At 43.2% G+C, this 15,000-nt stretch overlaps 1 protein-coding gene across 2 annotated transcripts in view; it reads left to right on the top strand.

Annotated features, from left to right (window-relative positions):
• dpy19l3 (dpy-19 like C-mannosyltransferase 3) overlaps window positions 1-15,000 on the top strand; it is a 69,775-nt gene that overhangs the window by 49,025 nt on the left and 5,750 nt on the right. For both annotated transcript variants that reach the window (XM_078249316.1, XM_078249402.1), the window contains exons 15-17: window positions 2,601-2,657; window positions 3,020-3,102; window positions 10,275-10,407. In XM_078249316.1, coding sequence (XP_078105442.1) covers window positions 2,601-2,657; window positions 3,020-3,102; window positions 10,275-10,407 — 273 coding nt within the window. The remainder of the gene's footprint in view (window positions 1-2,600; window positions 2,658-3,019; window positions 3,103-10,274; window positions 10,408-15,000) is intronic.

Here is a 15,000-nt window from a genome sequence, read left to right as displayed (position 1 = left end):
GGTTAAGGTTAGGGTAAGGGGCTAGGGAATGCATTATGTCAATGACGGGTCCCCACAAAGATAGTGCTATGTGACACTATGTGTGTGTGTGTGTGTGTGTGTGTGTGTGTGTGTGTGTGTGTGTGTGTGTGTGTGTGTGTGTGTCACTCTGTCCGTCTGACGGTCTCTCCCTGTGTGCCTAATCCTGTGTCTCGCTGTAGACACAGCTGAGAAGTCAAGACAGCCAAAATCACGATAAACCTGGTTGTTTTATTTTGAAATTGATTTATTTTGTAAAGTATCCAGCGGGACTGTGGCATTTTTGTATGTGATTACCTGCCTGGCTGGAAACATTTCGCTCGCGGAAGAAATAGAGGAGATGCCAAAACGATCGCTGCAGTACGCGGGCCAGCTGAAATGAAAATAGCTCAGCTTCACGGCGCTTTACGGTGCTTCAGTGTGCGGTGTGTTTTTTTTTTTTTTTCGTACCGTTTGTCTGAATATACCTGTATATTGTTAGTCTGGATGCCAGCCGAACTTAGCCCCGCCCACAACATTTAAGGTCGGGAAGTTCGGTCTGGACTTGATCCGTTGTGGAGCAACTATGCTCGAACCAGAGCTGTTCGGACCAATCAAATTGTCAGGGCGGGCTTTATACGATGATGGACAGATGATCAACAGTAACGTAATCAACCACGTCACCAGAGAGCGCTTGGGTTGAATTCGTTTACAACTCCGTTGCTCTGATTGGTTGTAGGTCTGTCCGTTGCTCTGATTGGTTGTAGGTCTATCCAATTGAGTGCAGAGGCATTTTCTTTCCTGGTTCGGTTGAAACACGCCCCATAATCACAGCCCAGTGGAGCAGAATCAGACTCATATTCTGACTAGAACCTGAGTATGACGACGTCAGGCTAGTATATTGTTACAACTGTCTGAAACTGCACTTGAAACTTGCTGCTGTCTCTTTAAGCACCTAAATGTTTGTAAGGAAGTGGAAAGAGATCATTAACCAGATCCCGTCTGGCCAGGGGATTGGATTGAGTAGCCTTTTAGCCAGAGACCAGCTTTCTAAGCATAATTTTAGAGAAATGTCAAGTGTATAGCTTGGCCAACTATGTTTTCAGTTTCCCTGATCCAGTGGAAGCATCCGTTACTGAAAATGATTAAGTGATAACTAGGGCTGGGTATCATTTGTTTCATTACAAACACGAGGTCTGTGTTTTAGTATCAATAATTTTTCCAGTACCTTAGTTTCAGGAATACACGTTTAGCTATAAAACCCTGCTTTTATTTAACAAAATACACCAAAACACATTCAAGTTAATAAGTAAGTAAGTAAGTGATAAGTAAGTAAGCAAGTCAAGTGTTATTCCTGTAGAACCTTTTAGAGTATCAGTGTTTTAAAGTGGCCATATTATGCTCATTTCCAGGTTCATAATTGTAATTTGAGATTGTATCAGAAAACATTTACATGGTTTAATTTTCAACAAACACCATTTTTTTGTTGTACTGCATATTGCTGCAGCTCCTCTTTTCACCCTGTGTTCAGGTCTCTGTTTTAGCTACAGAGTGAGACCTCACACTGCTGTAACATCTTTGTTGTCAGTCGCACATGCTCAGTAGCTAGATAAGGATTACATGAGCTAGCTAGCTGTTTCTCCAACTTCTAAACGAGGGCGCACTTCCAACTTTGCGTTGAATACCTGTAGAACAGGGACATGTAAGTAGTTCTATACAAATTATTTTGTAGCTTAGGGTGAATTTGTTTGTGTTTTAGCAGTGTTTTGCCATTCAAAACGAGCTAGCATGCTAACGGTCAACCCCCTTAGGCCCCTTGTCTCGTGACGTAGAAAGCTGTGCAGATTTTGAACAGCTCACCCGGAGACTGAAGGCAGGTTACATTCAGAAACCCGTATCTCACTCAAAACAGCATGGATGTTTGTTTTTTTTCAAAGTTTGTATGCATTTGGAAGCACCAGAGACACAAAATAACACCCCAAATCCCAGAAAAAGTGATTTTTTCATAATATGGGCACTTTAACAGCAGCCTTATATGAACATTGCAGTCTGAAATAAGTGATTGTTCAGATCAAGAAATATCTGATCAAAGAATAAGTTAGAATCGGAGCATACCGTACACTTTTTTATAGTCAATATTGACATTTTGGTCAGTGCTCAGAAAGCATTGACGTTTGATACCCAGGTCTAGTGACAACCAACATGATGCCCTTCACCAGTCTCCATAGAATGACATGGATCTCTAACTTTGACAACACCGCAGTGAGACACTATCGAAAGATGTATTATGTCCCCCTTTTCTATGATTTGCTGCTTGGACATGAAGGTGAACCATTTTGCTGCCTAATGACGATGATTTGAATCCCCAGCCTGCACTCTGGACTGGTGATAACATTGCCAGTGAGGCCACTAGGTGTCAGTGTGGTCATGACATGAGAACAGCATTGGATCAGATAGTGAAGTGATACTTGTCCGTTATCTCTGAGTTATCTCATTCTGCGCTTGTCTTCATTTTGAGGTGTATCTCTGTCTGACTCTCACTTTCTCGGTTATATTCTTTCGTTTCATTTCATTATAGCTGTTTTCTTTCTCTCATTTTGCAGTTAAGGCTTGTCAGACATGCAGTCCCACTGTTGATGATCGGTTGCCTGTATTATAAGGTATGCCATTTTCTCGCTGGTTTATGTTCATCACTGTATTGTTGGTCTCATCACGGGACTGTTTGTAAAAAAAAGAAAGAAACTGTGCGCAGCGATATGAGAAAAGGAGAATACCTGAAAATGGAAGTTGCGGAAGAAAATGATAACGGCAATTGGATCATAACAAGACACCAAAAATGATTGCTTCCCTATTATTTATTTTGCAGTTGGAGGAGTCTAAATGGCTGTCACATACATTGTTATATTCAGTGCAGTAATGAGATGTTATTATAAATATATCACTAGGTTTCATACTTTGTTTTACGGTCTTAATAAAAGCTAACAGGGTTTTCCATCACTTGTCTCTGTCTGTTTCTCTCTAGTTCTGGCCTAAACTGATAGAGGAGCTATCAGAACTGAGGGAGTTTTACGATCCAGACACTGTGGAGCTCATGACCTGGATTAGGTATACACACACACACACACACACACACACACAAATCCAGAGCACACGTTAAATTGAAGCAAATCTGATTAGCTTGTTTCCGCAGATCCTGTTTCACTTTGCCTGATGTCCTTGATTAGTGTGTGTGTGTGTGTGTGTGTGTGTGTGTGCGAGCGAGCGTGCGTGCCTGCCTGCCTGTCTGTGTGTATGCATGTGTATTGGCACTTGTTTGTGGAGGAGTCTGGCCAATGAGTGATGAGAGCCGATGGGTCTCGTGAATATGATTTGGGGGGTGCTGGAAAGGACCCAGCTGTTGGCAGAGCTGTACCCACCTCGGGCTCGCTGAGGCCGGGCTTTCGATCAAGAGCGTCCCCATGATGGGATCAGAGATGGAGCTGTGATTTGGAATGGCTCTGTACTGTACTGTACTGTAGTGTGTGTGTGTGTGTGTGTGTGTGTATTTTTGTGTGTGTTTGCACATCTGTGTGTGTCTGGATGTGGGGCGTGGGGTTTAGCAGTCTGTATGGCATACCATGTACAGTAGGGCAAAAAAGTATTTAGTCAGCCACCAATTGTGAGAGTTCTCCCACTTAAAAAGATGAGAGGCCTGTAATTTTCATCATAGGTACACTTCAACTATGAGAGACAAAATGAGAAACAAAAATCCAGAAAATCACATTGTAGGATTTTTAATGAATTTATTTGCAAATTATGGTGGAAAATAAGTATTTGGTCAATAACAAAAGTTAATCTCAATACTTTATTATATACCCTTTGTTGGCGATGACAGAGGTCAAAAGATTTTCTGTGGGGTTGAGATCTGGAGAATGGCTAGGCCACTCCAGGACCTTGAAATGCTTCTTACGAAGCCACTCCTTCAGTGACCGGGCGGTGTGTTTGGGATCATTGTCATGCTGAAAGACCCAGCCACGTTTCATCTTCAATGCCCTTGCTGATGGAAGGAGGTTTTCACTCAAAATCTCACGATACATGGCCCCATTCATTCTTTCCTTTACACAGATCTGTCGTCCTGGTCCCTTTGCAGAAGAAAAAAGCATGATGTTTCCACCCCCATGCTTCACAGTAGGTATGGTGTTCTTTGGATGCAACTCAGCATTCTTTCCCCTCCAAACACGACGAGTTGAGTTTTTACCAAAAAGTTCTATTTTGGTTTCATCTGACCATATGACATTCTCCCAGTCCTCTTCTGGATCATCCAAATGCTCTCTAACAAACTCCAGACGGGCCTGGACATGTACTGGCTTAAGCAGGGGGACACGTCTGGCACTGCAGGATTTGAGTCCCTGGTGGCGTAGTGTGTTACTGATGGTAGCCTAGCCTTTGTTACTTTGGTCCCAGCTCTCTGCAGGTCATTCACTAGGTCCCCCCTGTGTGGTTCTGGGATTTTTGCTCACCGTTCTTGTGATCATTTTGACCCCACGGGGTGAGATCTTGCGTGGAGCCCCGGATCGAGGAAGATTATTAGTTGTCTTGCATGTCTTCCATTTTCTTATAATTTCTCCCACAGTTGATTTCTTCACACCAAGCTGCTTACCTATTGCAGATTCAGTCTTCCCAGCCTGGTGCAGGTCTACAATTTTGTTTCTGGTGTCCTTTGACAGCTCTTTGGTCTTGGCCATAGTGGAGTTTGGAGTGTGACTGTTTGAGGTTGTGGACAGGTGTCTTTTATACTGATAACAAGTTCAAACAGGTGCCATTAATACAGGTAACGAGTGGAGGACAGAGGAGCCTCTTAAAGAAGAAGTTACAGGTCTGTGAGAGCCAGAAATCTTGCTTGTTTGTAGGTGACCAAATACTTATTTTCCAGAGGAATTTGCAAATAAATTCATTAAAAATCCTACAATGTGATTTTCTGGATTTTTTTCCCCATTTTGTCTCTCATAGTTGAAATGCACCTATGATGAAAATTACAGGCCTCTCTCATCTTTTTAAGTGGGAGAACTTGCACAATTGGTGGCTGACTAAATACTTTTTTGCCCCCACTGTAACTATGCAAACAGAATGTCTGGCAAAGGACACATCACATCACACACAGTTTCTTCTTGTCACTTTTCTCCGCTATACTCTCTTCAGACCAGCACAGTGAAGTGTGTTAAACTTGAAATGGTCCTTCAATTAGACCATCCCTGAACAGAGTCTAGCATGTTTTTACTGTGGATGCAAGTGCCGTATTTGATGACGACAACCTGCTTTGTGCAGTATACGTGAATTAGAACCAGTTTAGATTAGGTCCTTCCCTTGGATGATCACTGTAGTGCACTTCTTCACTGAATAAGTCATCATTCAAAGCTCATTATTTCCATACTATCATCATCAGGGCAATGAGACTGAGTGGACCAGATGTGATTTTTTTTTAAATGGCCAATTTTTGTCTAATCCTATTAGACCAATAGTGGGATGACACAGAGAGATGGATAGTGAGACAGAGGAGGAGACGTTGGGATTTTGAATGTATTTGTGTGTGTGACATGGGTTCCCTTTCCCTCCGGAGCTAATCCCATTAGGCTCTAAGGATTAGGGGCTGCCTGGTGTTACCTTGGTTGGGGATGAGAGCAGGGCGGAGCGCTAAGCTTCTTGCTGCTGCGCTAATTACATTCCAGATGTAAGTGATAGGATGGAGAAGGGGTTTTGTGTTAGGCTGTATCCTCCAGCCGACTGAGGCCGAAGGTTATTTCGTTTTGACATGGACATATCATGGGAGATTCTCAAACTGTGGCATAATGAGGGGCCGTACATGCATATAGAAGAGAGTTTATTTCTGGGCCAGCTAGCGTATTTATGTAAAGCTGTCAGGGACTTATTTTTGGTAATCCTAGCTGCAGGGGATGTGCTGCAAGTATGAATCATGTACGGCAAATAATGTGGCCTGTTGTTGAAACCAGAAGAGAAATACAGATGCAGAGGGATCTTTATCTGTTTTGTTGTACTTCTTTTGTTACAAGGCGAAAATGTCCTTTACAAGGATACAAAGTTCTGAAAATTCCCTCTAATTTTCCCAATTATTTCCGCAAAGAGTATCTGAAAACAGGATCAGTTTAGATGTTCAGATTAGGTTTAGGAAAAGATAAAGTTATTAGTTTAAAACATGGATTTAGAGATGAGATTAGGATTAGATTAGAGGTAAAAAGGCCTTCACAATAGCTAGTGATAAGTGTCCTCGGCCCTCATGAGTATATAAATATGTTTGTCAGACAGGTTGATGAGGAGATTATCCTAACGCCCAGGGGAATCGGTCATGAGTCATGACCCTGGACTTCCCGGATTTGAAGAACTAAGGTCGTAGGTTAACTTGATAATGGTCCATCTGTGCTTTGCGCCACCATAATTCACAAGTTGCCCCTGTGGATAACAGCAGTGGCTCCACAGCTCAGCTGTAGGCTGATACTCCTTTCTAAATGGACAGTCAATAAATCCATAGCAATGCCTGGTCCTTCCACTGCCTCCAACTCTGAGTTATAGTTGTGAGTGTGCAGTTTTTTAAAGTCACCAATATCGCTACTGTCTGAGCCATGTGCTCTGCCTCTCTGCCCATACCCCAATCTATATCTTCACCTTTTTTTAAATCCAGATTTTGTGTTGTTTTGCGGTGTCAGTCAAGGAAAACTTATAAAATGAAAACCGCTCGGCTCTCTGACATCTGAACTCGACGCTGGGCCGTGAGGAGTTCAAGGCAGTGCAAGTGTTACATGTGGAGCCCGGCTTCATCTCAGGCGCCTGTGTAATGCAAACAGCTGCTTCTCAGACTATCATGGCTCACAGATAAACCACAGTCCATACACAGCACTGTCATTTCACGGCACACTGCGGAGCACTGCAGGCTGTGGCTGGACGAGAGAACAAAGCTCACATTTCACAGTACAGATAGGAGGTCAGGAGTGGGTTTTATTGCACTTTCAATATTGCAGTTGGGAAGTTTCAATTGGAGCGTCATTGTAATATTTGTTTGGCATTCATTGGCACGTTAAAGAGCCAGAAATATAGCAGTCAATCAATTTCTCCCTCTCTTTCGTCTCTTGGGTCTTTCAGAGTTCACCAAATACACAGGCCATCCGATAATACCAGTCTGTGTGAATCAGTAATGTCAGTAGTCAAGGATTCCTTGTTTTTACCATCCACCTGCCACCCCCACCCCCCTTTCTGGCTCGAGATATACAGCCTGTGGTCGAGAATTATGAAGGCTGCAGTGGAAATTATTAATGAGAGCTTTGACAGCAGTTTTGCTGCAAATTCAGGAGGCTCAGTGGCGAGCTACTCAGCATGGAGACCCATTCAGAGACGAAGCGGGCTCAAATGAAAATGTCCGCATATTTAAGTGAAAACACTGACTTTGTTTATCCCACAAGTCCTCACGCTTAAACATGAGTCGGTGCCTTCTAAAAGAGCAATATGACTGTTCCAAAAACTGACTCGGCGTACATTTTTGGATAGCAATGGACTCCTAACATTCACAACAAACGTAGTAAGTTAAACAATTCAAATTGAGATTTAACAGAAATATACTGTACATTTCTTTTACCACCCATCAAGGGATCAAGTAATCTCTTCTATTTCTCTTTCAAAAGTGTGTAAGTGTGCGCGACAACTGTGCAGCTAGCTAGCTTAAAGGTGCCGTAGGTAGGAATGTGAAGATCCAGGACTTAGCCAAAAAATTTGAACATCGACAACTTCTCAGTCCCTCCCCCCCTTTCTGCTAGAGGCCAAACGGTCTCCTAAGCCCCTCCCCCCGCAAGGGTAAATGAATGCGTGGGCATGAGCAGTGATTGACACGCAGTTAGACACGCCCCTCTGGCCCTGATTGGTGCATCTGAACAGGGAGCGGTGGATTTTTGCAAATCGCGCTACAGGCTGAAGTGAGTAGCAGAGGAGCCGGATTTTTTTTAAATGACCTGCTTCATGTAATTCTACTGGAACATAGGGTCAGTTTCAGAAAATATGACAGAAAGTTAGTTTCATAAGTCTTACCTACTGAAATATGTGTCACCATTCATTTGTATATCAATCCTTCTGTAAGAATCCATTTTTCGGCTCCCTCTGTGAAACTGTATCCTCACCATTTGTTGCATCCTCTGCTCGCTCTTTGTCTCGCTGTTTGACTCACTCTCTCCCGCTCCCTTAAATGTCTTCCTGTCATTCTGCTCCTTGTCGTGTTTTAAATTGTCCAATCAGCAGCATTTGGCCTCATCCTTAAACGGTGAAAGTGCAGCTGTGTGTGTGTGTGTGTGTGTGTGTGTGTGTGTGTTCCATGACATTCTAACTCTAAGGCAGTTCAGAGAGCTAGTCAGACGGAGAGTGAGATGTCCTTGATTGAACTACACACCTCTCAATCAGTAGCGAGCCTGGCTCATTTAGAAGAACTCTCCCAATCACTTTCTCAATCTCACTGTTAGTCATCATCACCAGTTGCTACCAGTACCACGTAACTCTGTGTGTGAGGTTGGAGTGCTATCGGCTCTTTGGAGGTGGGAGTGACATCACTGACACACACAGGGGGTTTCAGCTATCCTTAATAGTTAGAATGGTTCAAGTTGGGTAAAGCTGTGCTGGGAATGATGTGGGGTTACCAAACACCACGTATCAGACCACTACTAAAGATGTAAATCATTTGGACTTGGATTTTCCGGTTGCCTATGAATATGTTTTACTACTGTGGTGATTGCTCAGCTTCTCCACTGTGCTAGAGAAGAGGCCTTGCCACTGAGCCTGGATTAACACACAGAAACGGTTCACACACTGTACCGTTGAATGACGATGAGAATCCTGGATCAGAGCGAACAATACACTACGTGCTGAAGGAGCTACGCTCTAAAGGAGCAGCTGGGACTGCTGCTGGCGGTGAGAGGAAGGAAAGGGTGAAGCTGGCCTTTTATACTGTGAAAAGACTGACAGAAGCTCATAAAAGTTGATACACATTTGAAAAAAAGCTTGTAAAGACTGCACAAACACATTAGTTAGTGTTAGCAAGCATCATCTCTGCAGATGCAGTAGCTCATGTGTAGGCGGCTGTTCATACGCCACAAAGAAGAAGAAAAAATGTTTTAGCGGTATACTTACAGTTTGGGGTTCTGAATCCACAGACCGACACAGTAAACTTGGAACTGTTTGTGTAATGTCTAGCTGTAATTTGATGAAGTGTGAGACCAGGCAGCCTTGCATATGTCGCTGAGAGCTTTGTCGTTTGTGGCTTTGATTGGTTGTAGGTCTACCAATCTTTGCTGCACGTCACCCCCCCCCTCTCTCCCCTTTCCTGTCTAAGCTATCCTATCAAATAAAGGCCTAAAATGCCAAAAAAAAGAATCAGTATTTGGTGCCAGTGTATCGATTCTCGTATCGCACGAAGAAGGACAAGGATATAAAGTAGTGCCTTATCGATATTTTTTCCCGTCCCCTACTCTGGACTAATTTCTCCAATCAGCCGTTTGATAAAAACAAAAACAAATGGTCAGCCAGTCATCCTGTAACATAATAGTTGCACCTGTTGCAATACTGCACCTGTGCAGTATTCTCATCTTATTCAAGCAGCTTCATCAATCCTAGCACTATCCTGTGTGTGTGTGTGTGTGTGTGTGTCTGTCTGTGTGTCTGTGTGTGTGTGTCTGTGAATATGTTTTACTACAACATCTTTTTAGTGTGTCTGTATGTGTCTGTGTTGTCATAATAGAGGCCAGTAAAGGTCAAGTTTGGTTAACACACACAGATTAACCTGCACGCCACGACAACAGCTCACATGGTTGTGCCTTCAGGCAGTTCTGTGCCACAGTAACTGCACAGCTTTCGTCATCTCTTTGTGATTTAACACAAATAATATTGTTGTGCGGTCCTGATGTAGATAGGCACCGTCCTTGAAGCAACATCTGTGAAAGAACCCTTTAAATGCCGTCAATACGTCCAAATTATTGCAAAAATGTGGACTTTATAACAAAGCTTAAAAAAGAAATGAAAGCAAAAATTCAATCAAACTTTTTTGATGACTGAATGCACCTTTGAATACCTTTTTTTCATCTCCTTCAACCCGCAGAAAAATCTTTCGGCTCTCCGACTTGTTTTAATCTCACTCACAACGCTCTAAAACATGCTGGTTCGTCAGAAGATTTGCAATCTATGTGTAATCCATATATTTTTTAGCGGTGAATGATGTGTCCTTCACTCTGCCTTCTCTCTTTGTTTGCCCACAGCACAAAGACCCCTAAGCAGGCTGTGTTTGCAGGCAGCATGCAGCTGCTGGCTGGCATCAAGCTGTGCACAGGCAGAGTTCTCACCAACCACCCCCATTATGAAGACAAAGACCTGCGGGAGAGGACCAAACAGGTACTGTAGGCTGCTCCATACTGTCAAACACACACACACGGCTGTGGAAGCTGCCCGAGGGGCTGCAAGATAGCACAACACAATACATGGAAAAATTTCAACTTTAAAGTGAATAGTTGGTAATTGGTTGTTTATTGAACGCATTTGGATGAGACAGTGCATCCTTATGTCTTATGTACGAATTTCTCCTATAGGTGACATTGTATCTCATTTTATCTTAATTACAGTGTCAGCAATACAAGTGAGTCATGCTGATTTAAATGCTAATTTGTGAATTTATTAGCTTTGAGAGAGATAGTCATAACTCCAATATGTTGTGTGTGCGTGGGGAGGGTGTGTTTGTGTGCATTGTTGTTGGTAAGTGTTGATATGTGATGATGAGTTGTGTAGCTAAGAGTCTAGTCTCGCATTGCCAGACCTTCCTCCACAACGCTGCGGAGGACGGGCTGGCAAGTCCACACAGCATTCCCGGGATGGGAGAAAAATGTGCTCTGGTTTATTGGCATTTCTTTAAACCAATCACAATCGTCTTGGGCGGCGCTAAGTGCAGGACAGAGTCACGGTGCCTCGGGAAGGAACTTGTTTTGGTGGTACGTTCAAAAGTTGCCTGCAATTCAATGGACAAGTCTCCTAACTGGCGACTGATGTACGGCAGCTCTGACTGCCAAAGTTTCCACGATACCCACTTTTTTTCTACCATCTTCTCCTGTCTCTATATTCATGGGTGCAGTGGCGCTCAGAAGAACCACACATTTGTACTCAAGTTGACACATTTTCAGCTCCAGCTGTTGTACTCCTCTGTCTCCACCTAAATGTTAGACGCCCAGAGCGAATATTCTTGTTTGTCTCCGTTCTTGTATTTCTATTGACTTTGTTATAAATATGCTGCCTCTGAAGAGCACTTTGTGCTGCAAAATGCAACTGAACAGCAGCACTCGCCACTTTTTTTTTTCTTCGTTTTTTTTAAGTTGCGGTTTGTAGCCAGCTTAGGTCTTAGAAGATTCATCCAACATCTGTTCGCTATATTCACAAGAACATTTTAATTCTTCACTTTAGGAAAACAAGCTAATTTATTCATTCATCTGAGCATATATAATTCACATTTTGCAATAAAGTCTTGTCCAAACAAAAACACTAAAAAAGGAACAGTGAAACTGAAAACTGAAAAGTCAGACTTACTTGACTTTAATTCATTAATTCAGTGGGCCCCAAACTTTTTCAGGTGAAGGAGCCCTAAACTGACAAATTAGACCACGGACCCCCATTTAATAAAATCGTGTCCCAGGATACCCAACTGATAGTAATTTGCTTCTAGATGTTTTATTACCTTCCAACAACCTGCATGACCTGTATCAGGACAGATCCTTAAAGTTATTGCCCGTAAGATTTTCATCTAGTTAATTGTCCAGAAAGTACTTATCTATCAAAAAGTGAGTTAAAACAATGGTGATTGAGCATATGACCCACTGATAAAAGCGCTTGTATTTGCAACTTTTTGAAGTAATACAGTCTGAGAGAGTGTCTGTGGCGACTTTCCCGACGCTTTTTACGTCAGTCAGCAGCGGTTGGTCTCTCCCCCCGAGCTTGGCAGTGCGGTTAATGCTGCGTTCCATTCCACTCGGAAATCGGAAACTTCCAACGAGGATAGCCCGCCATTCGCCATCCCGGACCTGCTCCCTCCCTACCCCGGGCTGCGGGCCGGCCCGTGCCGTACCTTCTGGAGAAGGGTGCGCAAGGCACGGGTCGGGTATTGGTAAACATAATGAGTGCTCACCGCTGTCAACGTTTTTTGTGACTCTGATTCATGTCTTCATGTCACTCCGCAAGCAGTCCATTCATTTGTCACGATGGAACTTCATTCAAAGCAGAGCTCCACCAAAGAGCCTGCAATCGTTGCGGAAGGTTATCTGATGTGTTCTAAGAATGTTGGATGTGTGGGGCGAACCATTTCTTTCTTAGCTGAAGCCGACAACGGGACAATACTTTTATTTTTATTTTATGTTGGCATTGCAAGCTGGAGCGACGTAGCAGATGACGTTGAGAAGTTGCAGTGAGGAATATTTTAGGAGCACCATTTTCGGCAGTGCAGAGAGGTAGTGGCCAACACTAACTTTAGCTGTAAGTGTTAGCTATTTGCTTGAGCCGGGAAACATGGCTAAAAGAGCTCTACAGTGAACAGAGCCATGGGCGAGCCATCAGTTGGTGGAAGCTAACAGAAGCTAGCTGGCGTAAGCTGACAGCTGACCAGGTATCTCAAAGCTACCAAGTGATCGGCCGAGACACGGAGTACATGGACTTGAAAGAGTCCGGCAGTCGTGGCAGACGAAGGTCCAGTCGGGAGTTTGGATGGAGAGTCCACTGAAGTCCACTGTGGTCTGAAGGGATAATCCTCGCTAGATCACTAGCTAGCGGTAACCGTTAGTCAGGAGGTTGACATCTAACGTTAGCCAGGTGAAGCTAACAGTCGCGCTAACAGGGTCATGGTAGGTGCGGCGTATATTTTCCTGCTTTTTTGTCCTCCGCCAATCACACCTATGATGGATGTATTAGCTCATCTTAGACTTAACTGCTATCAGTGGACTGGAGCATGTGAAGGCGCGATCGCAGGTTAGAGCTGCCAATCTACCAACAACACACTTACACACAATTACATCTTACCACCAAAAACTGCCGCTAAAACAACCTAACTCAAATCTTACGGACAACAACTTTAAAGAAAGCCAAGTCGATCTTGGCCGATCCGAGCCATCCTCTGGAGTGCAAAATCATGTTGCTACCATCAGGGTGCAGATACATTCTTTTCACAATGCAGAAAGAATAGGTTCAAAAGGTCATTTATTCCTGCTGCCATTAGAATTGTGAATGACTTTCTTAAAATGTAACTCTTGACATTTATTTTGTTGTTTGTTGTGGCTGTAAACTGAATTGCCCTTCGGGGATAATAAAGATACCTTGACCCTTTGAACCTTAAAGAAAGTGTATGAAACCCATAACCAAAATATTCATACATTCGGTCATTGTCTTACTATTATAGTGAAAATAAATGATTCCCCATTTTTGCTGCGGACCTCCTGGAACCCCCTCAAGAAACCCTAGGGGTCCCCGGACCCTTCTTTGGGAGCCACTGTGTTAAATCATGACCTGACTAGTTCCACATATAGGAAGACCAAATTAAAGCCCCATTTTATTGTAGTAATATACAACTGTTATATATTATTTTGGTACTGGAATCAAAGTCTGAATTCTCTGCCTTTTTCCCAGAACTTGCTGTTGCTCTAATGGCTGCCTCTTTCCTACACAGAGAAATCTGTATTGTGCGACTGCAGCAGACGCCACTTTGCCTCACTCATCCATCTCACACAGCTCTGTGTTAGTGTCTTGCGCGAGAGACAAGGGACTTGTCCGTAGATGGGGGCAAGTGACCGGCGGTGATGGCGGGAATGAATATGGGATCCATTAAGTGAGACTGAGTAGTAACGTAGGGGAAAATGGAGATTGAAAATGCTGCGCTCCAGTAAAGCAGAGATGAATGGCGCTCGCACTTGAGTGCATCATGGTAATGTACTGTATGTCAGAAATGCTGTAGGAGAGCATTGTTTTCTGTTAATGTGGATGCAAAGGGGTTTCATTACTGAGTAAATCAGATGTTTCATTTTGATTCTGTTTATTTACCAAAATGAAATTAGTCAAGTGGCATAAAAAAATTTCAATTAAAAGATAAATGGTTTTCTATTTTTGTTTGAATTTGATTTGCACCGTGTCTTTATTAGATTTTTTTTCCCCTTTACCTTCATATGCCTGTTGTTATTACTATTATGTCCAGCCAATGGACTTAAATAGCTGTGTGTTACTCTGATATAGAACGGACTATATTTTGAAATACAAAACTTGACATCCCAAACACTTATCCCAAAACCCTGACCCAGGCTTCAACATGCTGTAAACGTACTGGGAATGTTTCCAGTTCATTTCTGGGCTTAATATGTGTGCCACTACAAAATAATTCATAAGCAACGACATACGACTGATGAAAACTCCTGTAGCAAATTAGCTTAACCATTATTCGTGTTTTCTGCTCCTGCGTTTGTGTGTGTGTGTGTGTGTGCGTGTGCGTGTGTGTGTTCTTCCCAATGAGCAGGAAGTTATGTGTGGGTGATCTCCTGGGTAGCTGAGCTTATGTTTTGCCTCCCAGCGGAAAGTCAGCCGCCGAGCTGAGGCGCTGGACAGGCCAGAGCTTAGTGTGGAGCTCATTAATGATTCACAACACTATCTGTGTATGTGTGTTGCAGTAGCGGTTTTTGGCATGGGCGAAGCGGGCAGCCACCCGGGGCGGCATTTTTTCATGACGCATGGGGGCACGAGCACTTAAAAAAAAAAAAAAAAAAATCCCTCTGCGCTGCGAAGCACAGAAGCTGTGTGAGAAGGGGAAAGGACTGTTGAGAACTAAAAGTAGGCTAGATAGTAGAAGTTCACGAAAGCAATCCAACTTGGTCAACAAAAAGACAATGCTGCTCTGCCAAATGTCTTCAAAGGAATGAAACGTTGATAATAAAGAGCAGTGATTTAAAGCGGCCATATTATGCTCATTTTCAG

This window comes from Sander vitreus, chromosome 1, assembly GCF_031162955.1.
Source record: "Sander vitreus isolate 19-12246 chromosome 1, sanVit1, whole genome shotgun sequence".
NCBI lineage: Eukaryota > Metazoa > Chordata > Actinopteri > Perciformes > Percidae > Sander > Sander vitreus.
This window is presented reverse-complemented; position numbering and strand designations above follow the sequence as displayed.